General features: G+C 46.6%; 1 protein-coding gene across 4 annotated transcripts in view; it reads left to right on the top strand.

Annotated features, from left to right (window-relative positions):
- Positions 1–18,283, top strand: part of LOC119455504 (mitochondrial import receptor subunit TOM70) — a 65,352-nt gene extending 47,069 nt beyond the window's left edge. The window contains exons 8-11 of one of the 4 annotated variants that reach the window (XM_049668838.1): positions 6,318–6,503; positions 10,999–11,096; positions 16,342–16,464; positions 17,020–18,283. In XM_049668838.1, the coding sequence (XP_049524795.1) occupies positions 6,318–6,503; positions 10,999–11,096; positions 16,342–16,464; positions 17,020–17,179 (567 nt within the window). In that variant the 3' untranslated portion in view covers positions 17,180–18,283. The remainder of the gene's footprint in view (positions 1–6,317; positions 6,504–10,998; positions 11,097–16,341; positions 16,465–17,019) is intronic. The other 3 variants (XM_049668837.1, XM_049668836.1, XM_037716914.2) reach the window with 3 other exon arrangements.

The raw sequence follows: 18,283 nt of genomic DNA, 5'->3' as shown, positions 1-18,283 counted from the left end.
TGAGGCACACTAATGGCACAGTTACCCCCATTGACGGCATGTAGCTGGTGACTTTGCTTGAAATGTTTTGTTAACGTGTAAACGTGTGAATGTGAAAATATAAATTGCAACACTTATTAAGGTGAAATCCTTAGATGGCTCAATGGTCGAAAAATCCGATGTCCAGCGTTGCAGCACCAAAATTTAATGGCACCAAAATTGGGGATTGAACCTTCGACCTTTGGTGTTAATTAGGTCGAAGCAAATTAAGGCATAGTTCATTAAAATAGAGTTAATTGAGGCACTCTAACCCACGGCCTTTGTTGGGAGTCAAAACCACTTGGAGAGATGGGCGAATCGGCCACATCTCCAAATTATCTCCAAGTTGGATTCCAATTGACATGGTGAAGGTAGAGTCGAACCCACTACTTTGGGTGTTCATTAGAGCGAAGTTACTTAAGGCAAGTTAATTAGGGCAGAGTTAATTAAGGCACTCGAACACTCGACCTTTGGTGGAAGTCAAACCCACGACTTTTGGTGTTAATTAAGGCAAAGTTAATTAAAATACAATTAAGGCATTCAAACCCTCGACCTTTGGTGGGAGTAGAGCCCGCAACCATTGGTGTTAATTATGACGAAGTTAATTAAGGCACTCGAGCCCACAACTTTGGTAGGAGAAAACAATAGAAGTAACAACGCATGCGAATGAGAATGACAAATAATTTAATTAATGCTTCGTGAGTGCGCAGGCTTCTGCCTTCGTCCTCTTCAGTGTTCGCTAAAGTGACTGTCAACTTTTATATATATAGTTCTAGCGCTCATCAAAATGCGAAAACTGTGCTAACAAAACCGTAAATCCGCATTTTGATCATTATGCATCATTACAAATCCTGCAATGGATAAATGAAAAATAGTAAGTTCAGTAAGCACTAGGTTTACCTAGTGCTTACTGAACTCACTGCTTACTGAACACCAGTGAAACTCACAACGGCATACCAATGTTACTTTTTTATTTATACAACTGATAAAGCTTTATTACAAAAATGATCGGCCCCCAGCCACGCACATGTATGAAATTATTCATTACATGTTCTTGTATACAAACAGGTTAAACGCGGATCTAAAAAAAAAAAAAACGTAATCAAAAACAGATTCTTGAAAATTAAACTTCATTAAAACACAAGTAACGAGTAGGCACAAAATGACTAGTAGGCACAGTGCCACAATTATAATTAAAAAGAATAAAACTGATTAGTAAGAGGTAGTATAACATACTAATTAATGACCAAAAGCGCATGGCCTGCTTGCCAGCACTTGCTTCTGGGGCCACCGGATTCAAGATAGAAAGCCAGTACTTTCTAGCTGCATTGAAAAATATATGGTGAAATAAATTCCACGCAAGCAGAATCCAGAGATGGAATGTTCATCTTGATAGGCAACTTGGTCAGGCAGCTTCTCAGATCACAAAAGTGCCAATAACATAATGCTGCCAGAGGCTTAGAGATAGGCATTGCAAATGAGAAATATCCCTGACACTTGAAGAGGAACGCAGGAAACCAAGCGATACAAACATGTGCGAAAATTAACCATCAAAACATTGCCTCCCGAGTATTCCCGTAAGCGCTCCGCAAGGCGAACAAACGTACCACAAATAGCAGTCAGAAGCACAGCTCGAAATTTCAGCACGCAACTGTACAGTTCTGCCTAGTATACACGTACTTGGGCCATGGTCAACCGCACAAAAATCGAAAAGACACAAATAAAGCACACGCTGCCCACGCCCGGAACATTGCTGCGCACTTGCATCGAGGCGCGTGTTGCTGAATTGATATCAGTGGCGATGCGAAGTCAGAGCTATTGCGAGTTCAAGCTGGTTCAAGCTTCTTTTTTTCTTTATAAATTGTCGTATTTCATCAGCAAGTTAAAGGTTACGTATTTTCAACAGTGTACTAATAGATATAACTGAAAAATAAAGCATCTTTGTATGAGAAAGAAAATGACGTAACCGAGACCGAAAGCATAGCGAAAAAATGGCGAAAGTTTTGGCTTTTGCGCGCGGTGTCCGGCAGCAACGTTACTAGAGCTCCAACAGTGCGAGCAAAGGTCGTGCCAAATTTCGAAATAATTAAATGCTTTTGCTCTCCTAGCTTCCCATTGTTATGCATTAGAGACAATTTGCTTGTATTTCTGCGGCATAGTGCGTGCATCTACTCATAACGCACTATGTACGATCAATGCACGAGAGCTTTGAATGTGCAAGAGATGTCCAAATCATAAGGACATTCGACGTCCTCTGGATGACCTTTGACTGCCACGTACCAGTCGAACGTACGATAGATGTAAACTGGACGTCGTTAAATGTCTTGGATATTTGGTCTTTTGTGGTACATCCAATGGATATTTGTGGTTCACTGGGCTAGCTCTTGGCGATTTTTTTTTTTTTTTTGCCGGTGTCAGGTGCCACCCCTTGCCTGAAAATGTAGTGGACTGGAGGAGGATTCAAACTTACGACCTTCAGATTAGAAGCCGGGTGTTCGACCTCTGCTCCTTATTTGTAAATACAGAATATAGGTACTACTGAAATCTCAGCTAAACATTCTGCATATGTCAACTAATGTTGGCTGTCACACACGGTCACAACAGGAAACTTATTGTTGCCAAATAAAGTGTGGTGGTTGTTGCACCCAGCTTTCATATCTTGCGGACCTTGGAGAAACAATTTGGCATGCTACCACTTGTTACGGTTGTGAGAAACTGTCTCAGTCGTGCAGTGTTTTCAGATAAGCTTCTAATTGGCAGATTTTATATTTCGAATTATAGATATCCGGAACAATTTTTTAATCCATTTCGAGTCTTATATACCTGGGAACGACTTCAAACGTTTATAGCAACCCAAATTTGTAGTAAAAAGTTGCAACTTGACTTTTCTATCATATTTATCTAAATTGGATGCATCTGAGCCAATGTCACAGGTATAAGTCATGAAGCTGCATCATAATAAATGCAATAAAATCTAAATAATTCGAAATGTTTTAATTCAAATTGATGGATAAATTGAACTACTCTATTGGTTCCAGCAATGTCATGTATTCAAATAGAGAAAAAGTCCCACGAATACTAACTCCAAACAGCACGCAATAGTTATTTCGAACAAAGTTTCTCACTTTCATGGGCTGCTTTTTGGACAAACCTGAACCAGAGGTCAAGGTTTGATACGTCGCTAGCTACCGTAAGGTTGTGTGCCGTTATAATGACGAGGAAAGAGGTGCAGGGAACATAGACTGAACTGCAGCAAGCAGTGCGGTGGGCGCCGTCCTTTCTCTCATTGCTATTGCTAGCTTTGCTCACAAACACAGTCGACGTCCATTAATTTGACCCTGACGGGACCTTCGAAATCGATGGAGTTATCTGGCAGCTCGAATTAAACAAGATGTAGAAAAACCATCGAAATATATACCAGTGAGAAACTTATCTTTAGCCCCTTTGGTGTCACGCTATTCCGAATTCTGACAAAAAATTGCCAAATGTTTTTTACTGCAACATTCTTGACGAAAAACACTGCAAACAATGTTCTAGGTGTTCAATCAAAATCTCACCTATTATTCCAAAACTGAAGCTTAGCATCACTATATACCATACATTGTGCGATACCCAAATCTCACTCTCGAAAGACGAGCTGGGTGCATCGAGCATCTCGGGTGTATTTTTCACTAGAAGAGCAGTACACTTCTTTGGAATCACTCGAGTCATCGCTGTTAGTCAACTTTTCTTTTTCGCGAAGGTGCCAATGAAGCTTAAGCTACTGGCAGCGTCATTTTTAAAGACCCCACATGCCGCCTTGTTCCACTTCCTCCGCCAGAATAAAGTCGCTCCTGTTTGCACTGCCCCACAGATTGTGTGCTGCCATCTACCAGAATCATGACAGAGCACTAAGACAAGCTAAGCTCATTCAAGGCATGGAAGGCCTTAATAGAAAGCTTTAGTTCTGGTTCCAACTCCCATTTCTCGATCCATACTATACGGTTGAACCCACTTATAATGATCCCAGATATAACTTTCAGTTGGTTATAACCACATTTCTTGCTCTTTATGATTTGACGACCCTGCCTATTGAAACTACGTCCAGCTATAATGAACATTTTCAAAGAGCACTGTACTGTTACACTGAACACTTCAACACCGGTCGCTGTAAAAGAAGGGCGGCGCACGCGAAGTTCCGAAGCATGGAAGCGCGACAGAACTAAGCGCACTGTCCCCCGCCCCAGTCCGACCCCGATGAACATTCAGCCTCCGAGATGAGCGAGCGCTATGTGTGGATTTCAAAAGCCGCAGGGAAAGTCACTTGCTTTCAAGCTGGGGTGGGCGTGCTTTCAAGGCATGTCTCCAGCGTGCTGCAGGGGAAGCAGTACAGCATGCGGAAGTTGTAACGTACAGCGCCCATCTTGGAGGCCACGGTGGCAGCACACTAGTGCGCAGTTCTCCGTGTGGTATTTCATTCTAGCGTAATCCTCCGTACGGCACAGCATGCACTAGATTATGTACGGTATTTGGACGATTTGGACCAATTTGAACCGACAGCCGCTCAACGTTGCTATCGATATGCACGTGGCCCGAGTCGACGTGAGCGCAGCACGATGCACTGCTGCCACGCAAAATTGCAAAGAGTCGGTTTTAAGGTTCATTGGCGCTTCATTTACGTTGTTGCTGATAAAGGTTCTCAATGGCGCTTTACCTTTCGAACTTCACTTTATCGGCCGAAGCAATTAAAAAACGTAACTTGCGGCCGATGGTACAGCCTTAACAGCAAGACGTTTGCAAAATGCCAACGTGCCGCAGTAGTTCCCACTTTGCTTCCAGTCAACCAGAACTCCTCGCTATCATATGCAAAATCCACTCGTGTGCCACTGATAGTAAAATATATATCAAGCTCTCTGAGAAAAATGGCAGCGGATGCGCTCATAGTTTCAAAATGGCAAGTGATCGGAACCGGCTGGGTGCCTTTTTCAAAGGAGCTATGCCGTTGCATTTTGTTCTGTAATTGACGTTTTTAACTAAAACTTGCAGTTAGATGCGTAATAGTGCTGGGAACAAAATGGAGGTACTGAAAATCTTAGTGGGATCGAATTGTAACTGCCGAAGCCAGCTACAGTGTCGTTAATTTTTGCACGTTTTGAAGGCCGAGTCCACATATAACGAACTACTAATACAACAACCACTTTTTGCAGAACTGTCGGGTTCGTTATAAATGGGTTCAGCTGTACTTGTGAAATGCAAAAATGGACTCATTTTGCCAAATTTGAAATGAAATGTTTATGCATTTAAGGGACACAGGTAAAATCTACCAATTGTATAAACAAAATTTTCATTTAGGGTATGAAATTACTCACAAAAGCTGAGAATACGTAACGTTGAAAAAAAAAAATAATTTTGAACCACGTAGTTTATGGCTCTCCAAATTTGCACCAAGAACTGATATTACAAATCTCCGATCTGTAAACTCATGTGATTTCAAATGGAATCATGGGGACTGGAAGGACTATCTTCATAAATTGTTCTTCAAGTCAAGTTCTGCCGTCGTGAATTTTTGCCGCAGGTTCGAGGTGAACGCTCTCATCAAGCTTGGCACTCTAAAGGTGCATGCTGAGAAGTTGGAGGAAGCACTTGAGGACTTTGAGCAGGCTGCCACCCTTGACCCAAGCAATGCTGACGTCTTTCTGCATCGGGGCAGGTGTTGCTGCTTCTGGACAGGCTAGAGGACACGCTCAAGGCACGTTCTCGGTTTCTGGAAAATCGCTTGTTTTCAATGTGATAGATCACTTAAACGATAGAGAAAAAATTGTCATCCGCCTTCGAGCAGCAGGAAGCTACAAAGGAAACCTGCTCGGGTTTTTTGGAAAGAAAGCTTCGCAGTTAAAGGAAAGTTTGTCCTGGTCAGGAGATTTAACCTAGGGTAAAACACATTTTCAAGGTATTCGCTCTACCATGCGTGCTGCCATTCGTGCTTCTCTCAGGTGGACGACATTTTTTCTCTTTCTAGAACTTCCTCCACGTTGTGGATTTCCACAGAACTGATTTGCCAGTTTATTTGGATGCACATCCATACCTAGTCCACATCTTAAATTTTCCATAATGTTTACAATCTTGGGCTGGTTTTACAATTTCATTAGTGTTGTGTAATGTCCCGGAAAAAAAAAAATCCTGTTTGCGAGAAGTTTTCGCAGTAGTAGGCACAAAATCTTTTTTTCAAAATTAGTAGAACAAAAATGCAGGTCACATACACCGACCTGCCTTTTGCAAACTGCCTTTGCAATTGGACATTCTGGGTTCGGTGGCTGCAGGACATGGAGCGGAGCGTGACACTCCGACCGGACTTCCCATCGGCAGCAGCTCAGCGCTGCTACGTGCTGTACAGGTGCGGAGGAGCTTCCAAGGATCCCCACAAACAGATGCAGGCATTCCAGCAGTTTGAAGACATCCAGGAGCGGTTCCCCAAATGCCCCGAGTGCTACTTCCTTCATGCTCAGGTAGGGCTCTTCTTGTTTCTCTGCTTGCCTCCTTACTCTGGCCTCACCCACTTCCATAGCAGCAACCATGCGGAATGCATTTACAGTAGAACCTCGTTAACACGATCCCGTTACATACGATTTCCCGGCGCCAATGTTCGCGATCGAGAACACAAAAAAAGGACCCAATAGAGTTTCGCTTATTTTTTACCGGTTTCATACGTTCCCAGAAAAACACGATTTCTCGGCACCAACATTTAGTACATCGCCAAACTGCGATGTATGCTACGTTTTCCTGGCCGCTAGATCCCATCTAAAAAATCAAATGTGCGAGGCGTGTGTGATTCAGAGCAGTATACCGTATTTACTCACATAATGAACGCACTCTTTTTTCCCGAAAAATATGCACAAATTTGGGGGGTGCGTTCATTATGCTGGGTAAAATTCTGAGCAATCTTTTTTCCGTGGCCCCCTCTAAATAAGTCGCAGTTTCACCCAAAAGGCGCACCATGAATTGCGATATCAAATGCGTAGACAGCTATGCGAAGTAAGGATGTTGTTTTATTGGCCGTATAAACTTGCAAAGATTTGCGAACTACAGTCGAATCTCATTAATTCGAACACACTTAATTCGAACTTCCAGTTTATTTGAACTGATGCTGTGGTCCCGTCAAAGTTATATGTATTCCTATGGACGAAAACGCCCGATAATTCGAACGCGAGAGCATTTGCAACGGTTAATTCGAACATACGGCCCCCGACAGTGCCTTTAGCAGCAGCAGCGTGTCAAATCACGCGGCAGCACCTCCGACCGGCATTGCTCCGACACCGCCATAGAGCAAAAGCTTAGGAGACTCCTCAACGCTACACGGAGAAAACGAAAATGGAAAAAAAACGCGGCGGAAATTTCACTCTCGACAGTGAAACGTCGCGCAGGAACACGCGCGTACGAGCTGATGTATCAGCCGACGCTGCGGCTGCAGCGCAGAGAGAAGCAACGGCGGAGGCCCAGTCCACCCAACTTCCCGATACGGCAGAAAGCAAAACTTCAGGGAGCGGGCTAAGCTGGTGCCGGGCCAGTGGGAGCAGTGGCGCCGGCACGGCGGCGGGCGCGCACGGAGACCTTCGAAGGTGGGGGAGCTACGACGGAGTTGAGAAGGAGGGCAAGGGGAGCCACCGAAGCGGCGGCGTAGCCAAGGCCAAATGCGCTTCTCTGCCACCCTCCTCCCTCACCTTCGACGGTCTCCGCGTGCGCCCGTCCGTGCCGGCGCCACCGGCTCCCTGAACTTTCGTCTTTTTCTGCGGTTATGGGGAAGTGAGCGTTGGCCCGCGTGGGGAGTTTCGTGGCCCTCGCTCGCTACGTGCTTGCGCGCCGCATTTCACGACTCGCACCGTTCGTACATCGTGCACGAATACTTCAAAATAAGTCCTTTTAGGTCGATCAAATTTTCGGGCCCCTTCGAGTTCGAATTATCGAGATTCGACTGTATGAGATGACAAGCATGGTGTCAGCATGCACTGGCAAACATGAGCACATCACACTCGATGACCGCGCTCGCTGTCAGAACACTGGCGTGAGCAAGCGCAGCAGCAACAGCGAGCGAAGTGACCTTCGTGCCAACGCAAACTGAGCAGTGAGAACAGAGCATGCACAAAGGTATAAGCCCCTGACGCAGGTCGCTTTCAAGATAGGGCGCGCGCGGCTGCGCAATGCGCAGTTGCTGCGTCGCCTCCCTCCCCCCGGTGCCATGTGCGCGACTGAATATGGCACGTTTCCTCCCCGCTTTCCTACCTCAACGCGGGAGATTGAGCCGCAATTGTCGGCGTCGATGGCAATAATGCACCTGGAGTGTCCATATAATTGCCATCGCAATAAAAGTAGGAGACACACAGTACGATTCGGCATACGATACGGCGTCTGATAATATCGTACCCGCCGGACGCCATATCAGACGCTGAATCATACGTATCGTTTCTCTCCTGCTTCATGGCAGCAAGTTCAGGGTGCGATCATTATGCGAGGAAAAGAAAGAACGCTCTTCTTGATTGAAAAAGTGGGGGGTGCGTTCATTACGCGAGTGCATTCATTGTGCGAGTAAATACGGTACAGCCGCCCACCGCTGCAGCTTCACCGCAATACTCTCCCGCCCATCTCACAAAAATGCCTGCACGCACTCAGTTTCTTATTTCAGTACCAGCAGATCTCCTGCCGGGTTGTCGCATGCCTCATTCACAGCTATCACCGCCAAACCTACTGCGATAACCATCTTCACTTATCTGTTTTAGTGCGTAGTGCCGTTTGTAGCATAGTACACGCTTTTAGTAGGTGATAATCCAGTTGTGCAACCGTTCCTTGCTGCAGGTGGCGTGATGTGAGCGTCACGTTTCGCTTCGGCGGCATCCAGTGTCGCCCACCAGCCCAATTTCATTTCGGTAGCCCGTCGCCGTCTTTACACACTGCGCAATAGGAAAATAACAAAACTTACGTGTCTCGGGCTGCCGAAGCCCCATGAGCTCAACGCACGTCAGTGTCTTGTGCCTCGTTCGCAACGATGATTAATTAAACGCAACAGCGAGGGCTGCGAACCACAGTATTGGAAACAGTCAACCTCGTCTTCTTGTTCTCGCGCTTCCGGCACATACCATACTGTATCATGTTTTTTCAGTATTCTGTTGTCTGCTTTCAGTGCCCTCTCATCTGTTGTCCACCTGTCATGATCTCTTAATGTCGTCTGCTGTTGGTACATCTGTTTCATGCATAACTGGAGTGTTAACATGGTGGAAATTCATGCTGAACTTTAGCACATGGGACATGCTTGAGATGCTTTTCGTGCAGCATCATCGGCTATCAGAGCGTCTGTTTTGTGCTGCACAATAACCCACGTAGCTTTCGTGGCTGAAATCTGTGTAAGGCTGCGCCAGCTTTAAGTTGTAACCACGCAGAGCAAATTTTCGGCCAGAATTTTGTAGCGCCATCATTGCACGATGTGAAACAGATGCTAAGTTATGCCAGTTTGAAAATATGTTGAGGAAATGTGCATACATGAAAGGCGTCGCATATTTGAACCTATTTACCACCAAACGAGCAGAGCCGCACATTTCTGCAACAATTGGCCACATTGCACAGGTTCTGCTCACAACCAAGACAGTGCTTGCCTACTGCAAGCACAAAAGTTGAGCAAACAATACATGATTTGATATAACTTTTTGCCCGCAAGTTGTGGTTGTAATTTCCCAAAGTATTTATTCCGCAGAAAGCGCCGCAGCCTAAAAACAACTGCACTGCAAAAATCGCCGAGTGAGACTGCTATGACCGCACTAATTTCATGACTTCCGCAGCGTTGCCTGTCAAGCATGAAACAGGAGTAAACAGTTGAGCGTATAAGGATGCGGGGCTTAAAGCCAATTCTTACAAAATTTATCTGAAGGCTTCGTCGTCTTGTCATTAGAACATGTAGTAAATTTCATTACCCTAGCACAAATAGACAAAAACCCGCCCGTACAATTATGCATAAGTGTCAAATGACCCATTGAGCGAAATGCAGCTCCATTAACGTGAAACCTGGGGAGGTGCGAAGCATGCAGGTGATACACCGCTAATGGGCTCATACTGCCTTAAGCAATGGCTCATAACCCCGTAAATGCGACCTCCCCATTACGACGACACAAGAGAAGTGAAATTGTACGCTGGGATGATGAGCGGCAATGCAGACAGCTGTGGACGACGACGACGAACGGGGGAGCAGTGGCGCCAGCGCGTGCCGAGCGCGAGCACGAGCCGCTTGTTTACCGTGACTACGACGACGATTACGACAGGAGATGCCGACAGCCCGAGCGCATAAGGTGCTTTGCACCTAAAAAAGTTATGCATTTCCTGGGAATTGAGCAAATGAGTGTGTCACCTTAAGAAAACTAACATTAAAAATCATAGACTTCTGAATAAATATCTTCTGGACGCCTTATTTTACAGGATAAGGGCAGCTGCTTGCATTTTTATGCCTTCTTGCGTAGAAACTGCATCACGTGAAAACCAAGTTTATTTTTTGTTATTGTGATCAAAAAATCTATATTTTTGTCAATAGAAGCAATTTTGAAGTTCAAAAAGTCCATAATCTTGTTACTCATACTTTTCAGCCTAGAAACAATCTTTCAAATGTTTTCGCCTTTGCAGTTTCAAAAAGTTTTCCTGAAAGTTTTCCTAAACTGGTCCAAAAATGCCAACTGAGAAAACTCGATTTAAAGATCTCAAGACAGGCCAAAACGCATGCAACTGCCAGATAAGAAAGCTAATTTTCTTTTCAATTGCGCAGATAATTACCAAATTTAGCGAGTTGCTTATTTAGATGCTTGGAAATCCGAAACAAACAAAATTAGAAAATGCATATTTCTGGTGGAAATTGAGATTTTAGCCCCCGCATCACCCGCTTCCGCCTTAAAGGAATTTAGTGCATTGAAATGTTAATATGCGCCGCTCACGGTTTCACTTTCTTCTTTCTTTTTTACACTGCATTTCCAGATCCTTTCAGAGAACAAGGAGTTTGAGAAAGCCGAGGAGAACTTTCTGAAGGCTCAGAAGGCAGATCCTACAGACCCAAACGTTCCTGTGCATCTTGGGTAAGTACGTCTGTCAGCTGAAGCTTGGCCAAGCATTGAGAAGCGTTGGGACAGAACACAGTGACATTTCTAGAGATGCTGTCCTGACGAATTAGCAGGGTTACTATTTTAGAATAATGTTATTGTTGCTTTGTATTGTGTGGCCCATGCATGGTGATGTAGCGCACCATAATCATAGAAGTTTTGTGCACACGTAGCGTGTAGCGCCTTCTTTCCAAGAAAATGGGTCCAAGAATAGCCTGCACACTACAATCGGATACGAAATTAAAACCGCATTTGCAGCGTTGGCAACAGCCTACCGTCAGAGCCGTCTGACTCAGTCATCGCCATCACAAAATGGTGACAGAGCGCGTTTTTGCAAAGGTTGGTGTTAACTGTGTGCTCAACTACGATCTAGAGTGGTATTCATGGCAGATAACTTTCAGAGATACCATCACTTTCGCGAGATTTCGTGCGACTCGGCACTGAAGGCACCAGCGTAATCAGCTGCCAGCATTTCTAGCACCATGCCAAGCTCGCTATCTGCGCACCGTATCAGGAACACTGTCGGCCGCGTACTTCAGCAAGTCCGATGCAGAGTCTCGCACAAGCGATAGCAGTAGTATCTGAAGTGACCGCTCGAGAATACCGCCCTGTGTTCTTAATATCTGTGGCTAATAAAGCACAAATGGCAATGATGATGCACCGCTTTCATTATGGAAGCTCACTAAAAAAAAAATCTTGTTTGAAGGTAAATTCTGCTGGTCACGTTTTTTCTGATCACGAACAACCTCGTGCTGTATTTTTCTTTTACGAATTGACGGCATGTTACATTCAGATTGACCTTTATTTTTGTACATTAAGCCTACGAAAATAGGATGTGCATTAGATTTGAGGGCGTATCATTGGGTAAATACAGCATTTATTTTGGCTTAGATCTACGCTCAAACCCACTTATAACAATGTTAAAGTGCCAAGAAAATCCACTTGTTATGACCGATAATTGTTATATCCATGCATTCTAATTATTAAAGACAAGTGCAGTCGAACTCTCCTATAGCATTACCACTTTTGACAATACCTGTAGGTAACAATGAGCAGCTGCCCCACCACAAACATTTATGTGTGTTCTATGGTAAAATAAATCACTACATTGTTCCCATGCCAAATTATTGGCTGTAAGAATTAAATCTGGCTACTGGGTGTCTGCACCGAAAAGCAAAAGAATGCCAAATCCTTGGGGGAAAAAAAAGCGAGCAGAGCTCGTCTGCATGCGAGCACCTTCACCACACCCGCCTTTGGACTGTGCACCCGCACAGCACGGCTTCATTGCATCGCTGGCCTCGCGCTCCCCTCTCCCATCTCTCTTCCACGCCTCCAATACACAAGTCGACTCTGCCGATGTCGAAGGGGTGGAAGGGGCGAGGGGCACGTGAGGCCAGCAATGCAACGAAGCCACGCTGTGCAGTCTGTGAAGCACAAAGGCAGGTGCGAGGCGCGTAGGTAAGTGTGGTAGCCTGCATTATGTTCTTCAAGAATTTTGCTGTTTTTTTTTTTTTTTTTTTTTTTTTTTTTTTTTCAGCACATGCTGAGTAGCCAGATTTTATGGTTATAACCAACAACGGGGCATTGGAGCATTGAAGTAAGCGGTTTATTTCGCCACAGAACACTTACAGAAGTTGACAGTGCACCAACTGCTCATTCTTACAGTTAAACCTGGATATAACGAAATTGACAAATTCCCGGAAAACTTCGTTATAAAGAGGATTTCATTATATGCAGGTTCGGCACGAAAATTCGAAAAAGAAACGCTTACCGCATTTACTCGATTCTAACGCGCCTTCGATTGTAACGCGCACCCGTTTTCCGTGACCAAAAGAGAGGGGAAAAAATCCTTTACAGTACTGCGCACCTCATGCTTTCATACAGAAATACAACTATCGCTCAAGATTTACTTGTTGCTCAAGTTGCAATGAACAAAAAGTCCCAGTTTCGCCCAAAAGGCGAAGCATCGATTGCGACAGCAAATTAGCAGACAGCTATATGAAGTAAGGATAGTAGTTATATTGGCCGTATAAACTTGTAAACATTCGCTGTTTAACTAAATTGGTAGACTAATGCCTCAGCACACCTACTACAGCACATGGTCGAAGCTACGGGAGCTAGGCTCGAAGTGTGTAGGAGGCGGCCATATTGAAATGCCGATGGCGATATGGTAGCGAAAATTTAGGGTCGTACTCGATTCTAGCGTGCGGGCAATTTTTGGACCCGTTTTATCGGAAAAAAGTGAGGTGGAAAGGTCACGCCCTGGGCGGTAAGATCGCCAGGTCGAGGGATGCAGGCCCGCCTCGTGCACGCTCGCACGCACGCACACTTGCGCTCGCTCTCGCCTCGATGTCGCCATGAATTCTGTGGGGTCTCACACGCACTCTTGGGACAAAGGAATGACAACACAGTAGTGCAAACAAACAAAAGGGCATTTATTGCACCTTTCATACACGCTAGCCGAATTACTGTGCATAGAACAGTCACATGGGGGCGTGACAAATCAAGGAAGTCCAACTCACCACGACCCGATAGCGAGCGAATATGTTCGCCCCAGGCTGTGACACCATCGCCTAATCGTTCACGTGTACGGTCACGCGAACGGTAGCGCGTTTGAACGATCCGTGTTCGTCCATACCGGTGCCGTGCTCCTAGCCACGCGCGGGACGTCCGCATCGCCCACCGATCACAACCCGAAGAGGAACCGCGTTCTCCCTTTTGCGCCCGCCTAACCCCCCGCCGTCAGGTGGCGTTACCAGCGCAACACTAGCGCCATCTCTCGTAATACGCTGCAACTCCGCCGCCGTAAAGCTACACGGCGAAGCCGGATTACGGGATCCATGCGGGGAAAACATCAGGTGATGCGTGAGAGTCGCGCATCCCCCCCTCCCCCCCCCCCCCCAACCTTAAATTACTGCATACTCCGGCGAAACATGTCAGCACTGTCAAACATCAATGCGTGCTTCGCGAACAAGAGGTAGTACATGCAGCAGTGGCCGCACCGAGGAAATGTCCACACGCTTTCCATACCATGCGAGCCGACATTGTCTCTGGGGTTCACCGCTGGCCTCAGTTGGTCACAGCACCAGCTCTGCAGAATCGACGGCACAACTCCAGCCCAGGACTCCGGAAATGGCGGCGCAGAAGTCGGCACGAGCAAGCGTCGCTCACGCCAACGCGCCCTGCTGACGAGAGCCGCAGTAGCCGTTGGTGACTGCCGGCTCTTTTCCCAGCCGCCGAGCGTTGCAAGCCGGACATAGGCGGCCGCCAAAGTCACTGCGCCGAACTGGCCACAGGCATCTCCATTGCCAGGGGCGGCTCGTTCGTAGGCAGGGGCAGCAGCACAGACGATGTGCAGGTGACAGCAAACCAGGGGTGACTCCGCTCACGCTGCGTACACTCAACGCACTCGACAAACACTAAAGTAGTGCAAGAGAGAGGAATTCGGCATACGCATCGTCCACGTGGTACGATGTTCAATTTGGCTAGCAAAATTTCGGGTGGCATTTCAAATGCTAAGTTCACACGTGAACAAAGCTTACTTTCTTGAGTCGAACGAGTAGTTTCAATTCGTGCGAGGTTAACTGAAATGAGGGAAGCAAAGTGCGACACCTCAACACCTCGGTCCACCAGGTTGTGTCCCTCTACGTGCGACAGGCGGCTTCGTAAAGCCTTAGGCCTAATGCATCGTTACCCTGACAACAACCGGCATCCCCCCCAAAAAAACATCACCCAAAATGGGCACAACAGGCAGCCGCGAAGAGACGTTAGCTCTGTGAGGTGGTCCTACCCCGCTCGGTGCACACAGCATCCGAGTTGACAGCGCCCACCGTCCCAGACGGTGTCGGAGCGCCCGGTGCCACGCCGCAATACCAGTCAGCCCGTAGCGACACCCATGGCCCGCAGCCACCCGGCTCCCTGAGCCGCGACGTCCGAAGTCAAAAATATAGAAGAAGCTATTTACTTAAGAAATTCGGACCACCCACGAGGCTTCCGTACTCACTCCCTTCAGGCTTGCCAATGCTCCGCGGGCGCTAGGCCTCGCTCTCCCAGGATGCAGACCACGTGGCTCGTACCGACGAGTGTACTTCAAAGCACCCGCGAAAAGGCTTAGCATGTTGAAAAGTTCAAACACGATACAGCAACCGTCGCCTCGCTCAAGAAAGCAAGGCGCCGACACAAGCAATCAAAATCCACGCTAGGACTACGCTTTGGTTGAAGCAAAGGTTGTCTCGAATCGAGCAAAACTGTTAAAATTATCGTCCGATGCCCCAAGAGGTCCACGTTGGGCAGCCAGATGTGGGGTCTCACACGCACTCTTGGGACAAAGGAACGACAACACAGTAGTGCAAACAAACAAAAGGGCATTTATTGCACCTTTCATACACTAATACACGCTAACCGAATTACTGTGCATAGAACAGTCACATGGGGGCGTGACAAATCAAGGAAGTCCGACTCACCGCGACCTGATAGCGAGCGAATATGTTCGCCCCAGGCTGTGACACCATCGCCTAATCGTTCACGTGTACGGTCACGCGAACGGTAGAGCGTTCGAACGATCCGTGTTCGTCCATACCGGTGCCGTGCTCCTGGCCACGCGCAGAACGTCCGCATCGCCCACCGATCACAACCCGAAGAGGAACCGTGTTCTCCCTTTTGCGCCCGCCTAACCCCCCGCCGTCAGGTGGCGTTACCAGCGCAACACTAGCGCCATCTCTCGTAATACGCTGCAACTCCGCCGCCGTAAAGCTACGCGGCAGTAGCCAGATTACGGGATCCATGCGGGGAAAACAACATCAGGGGACGCGTGAGAGTCGCGCATCCCCACAATTCGAGCGCGCCAAGCACGACGCGGCCGCTTCGCATTCCGTCGCGGCGGAGAAGGGGCTTCCGGTTGCTGCTTGCGCAAAAAATGACAAAATTTGGGGCGAAATCTCTAGGTTGTCGGCGGGGGAAATTAGTTCTTTCGAGGGGGTGTCCCGCTGCCACTTTGTTTCGTAGAGGTCTCAAATACATGTGCTTCTATGGAGTAATGGCGGGGAATACAAAAACTTTGTTATATCCAGGAATTCGTTATATGGAGGTTTGTTATAAGCAGCTTTAACTGTATATCCGATATATTGTTAAATCTGGTACTGTTAAATGTGGGTTCAGCTGTACCAGAAAATGTTTATTACAAATAATGGGAGAATAAAACTTATCATTATATTTATTTCAGCATACTACACCTGCAGTGGACGCAAGATTTTGAGAAGGCAGCCGAATTCATGTACAAGGCAATCGAAATGGATGACAAATGTCAATTTGCCTACGAGACCCTCGGTTCCGTTCAGGTCCAGAGGTGAGTTTATATGTTGTCTGCTGACTGAGAGTGCACAATTGGCCGAAGCCCCTAGATCGTCGGCCAGACTATTTCTGCCAAAGTTACTGATATGCGAGGGGATCATTGTCCTTTTTTTTTTTATCAGCCAAACAGTAGACACTCAATTAGCAAATCAGATGGTTTGATTGTTCACTATCTATTCATATTCGTGAATAGATAGTATAGATAGTCTATTCGTATTCGTATATTGAAGTATTTGCACACCTGCTTACCAGCTGTGTAAAAAAAAAAAAGAGCTCTAGAAATGGGGTACACAAATTTAAGGGATGCTATTGACTTGGCTTGTCCGAAAGAAATTAAAAAGAAATTATGAGAGAACTCGGGTGCATAGTTTGGGTACAGTAAGTCAGTTTGGTATGCTGTGTCTAAAGCTCCCTAATGAACTCCTTCTTCCTTCTTGCATATGCTACTAGTAGTATATCTAAAAATCCTCAATGATTTGCTCGTTCCCTAGTATGATTTTGTTCGGGCCCGTCATAGCGTCTAAATAACCATGCTGTTGCATGACCGCAGGGGATTCCTGAAGGAAGGCTTGGAGCTGTTCGATAAAGCCATCGTGCTCGCCCAGACCGAAGCCGAGCTGGCCCACCTGCTGTCGTTGCGAGACGCCGCCGCAGCACAGGGACGGGTGGCCAGCCGTCTAGGGATGGCCGTCACCCCTGGCTTCAGCTAGGACTGTCGAGTCTGCCACATTGGGGACAGCTCTTCCTTTCTTCCTTTTTTTTTTTTCCTTCTTTATGCGAAGAACCAGATTGCAGACCATTCACCGTCATCCCCTCTTTCGTCTGCCGCCGCCGAGCGTTAGCGGAACTTCAGAGACATGTTTGTTCCTCACGTTTACGTATCACAGAATGGGCGGAACGCGGCAGCTTGAGTCGGCGGGGTGAAGGTAGCACGTCGTCTGGCTCCTGTCGCAAAGCATTGTTCTGTGCAGTGAAACCCGAGCAGCACGGATGCTCGAGTGTGCGCACTACTCTTAAAAACGGTGGCATGTGTTCCGTTTATTTGTCTGGCGCCTGCATACAACTTATATAGCTAGGGACCAGCGATTGTTTTCGGGGAGCTAGGCCTTAGATGCGGCTCAGCTATGCCAGTTAGGATATCAAACCAAGTGAAAAAAATGGAGAGAGGAAGTTTGCAGCCCTCTGCAAGAAACGTGAAAGAGGGTAGTAGGAGTGACACGTGATGTAAACAAGCCACCTGCTGAGTGTTCCAGAGGACAGTTGTTCCTCAAAATTTGGATTTCTAAACAGGGATGCAGTATGCGGGGAAAGGCATGGTCAGAAGACAGAGAAGCGTCTAGAAAAAAAGTAACAGAACGAGGAGGCTGTCTGCATTGTCTGTGCCTTCTTTTTCTTTTGTCTTCTGCGCACTTAAAAATAGTCAGCGTTGTATTTTGAGTGCAATTTTCGCGGCTGGTGCATGCCGTATTACCAGAGTTGTTTGTTCCTCACCATGCTATTTTGGTGTCGGGTGTTTACCTGAATAAGACTAGTACAGGCCAGTACAGCAGTTGAAAAGAATCGCTACACCAGTCTGAACATCCAAGTCAGCGATGTTGCCCTCGCGAACAAGTCGAGTCGTTGCTGTAAACAAAAGAATTTCTTTTAACTCTTGAAGTGTCTGTTCCTCCTTTGGTCTCTTGCTCCCTTTCACAATGTTCTCTCGTTTAATAGTAGCACTAAATTTTTTGCATTTTTTTTTTTGTTCTGAGGAAGTGTGTAACATCTTCTAGTCTGTGCAGCAGAATAAACTGATTTTGTTTTTTGCTCTCAAA

This window comes from Dermacentor silvarum, chromosome 6 (assembly GCF_013339745.2).
Source record: "Dermacentor silvarum isolate Dsil-2018 chromosome 6, BIME_Dsil_1.4, whole genome shotgun sequence".
NCBI lineage: Eukaryota > Metazoa > Arthropoda > Arachnida > Ixodida > Ixodidae > Dermacentor > Dermacentor silvarum.
Note: the sequence above shows the minus strand (reverse complement) of the source record. Positions and strands in the feature narration are given on the sequence as shown.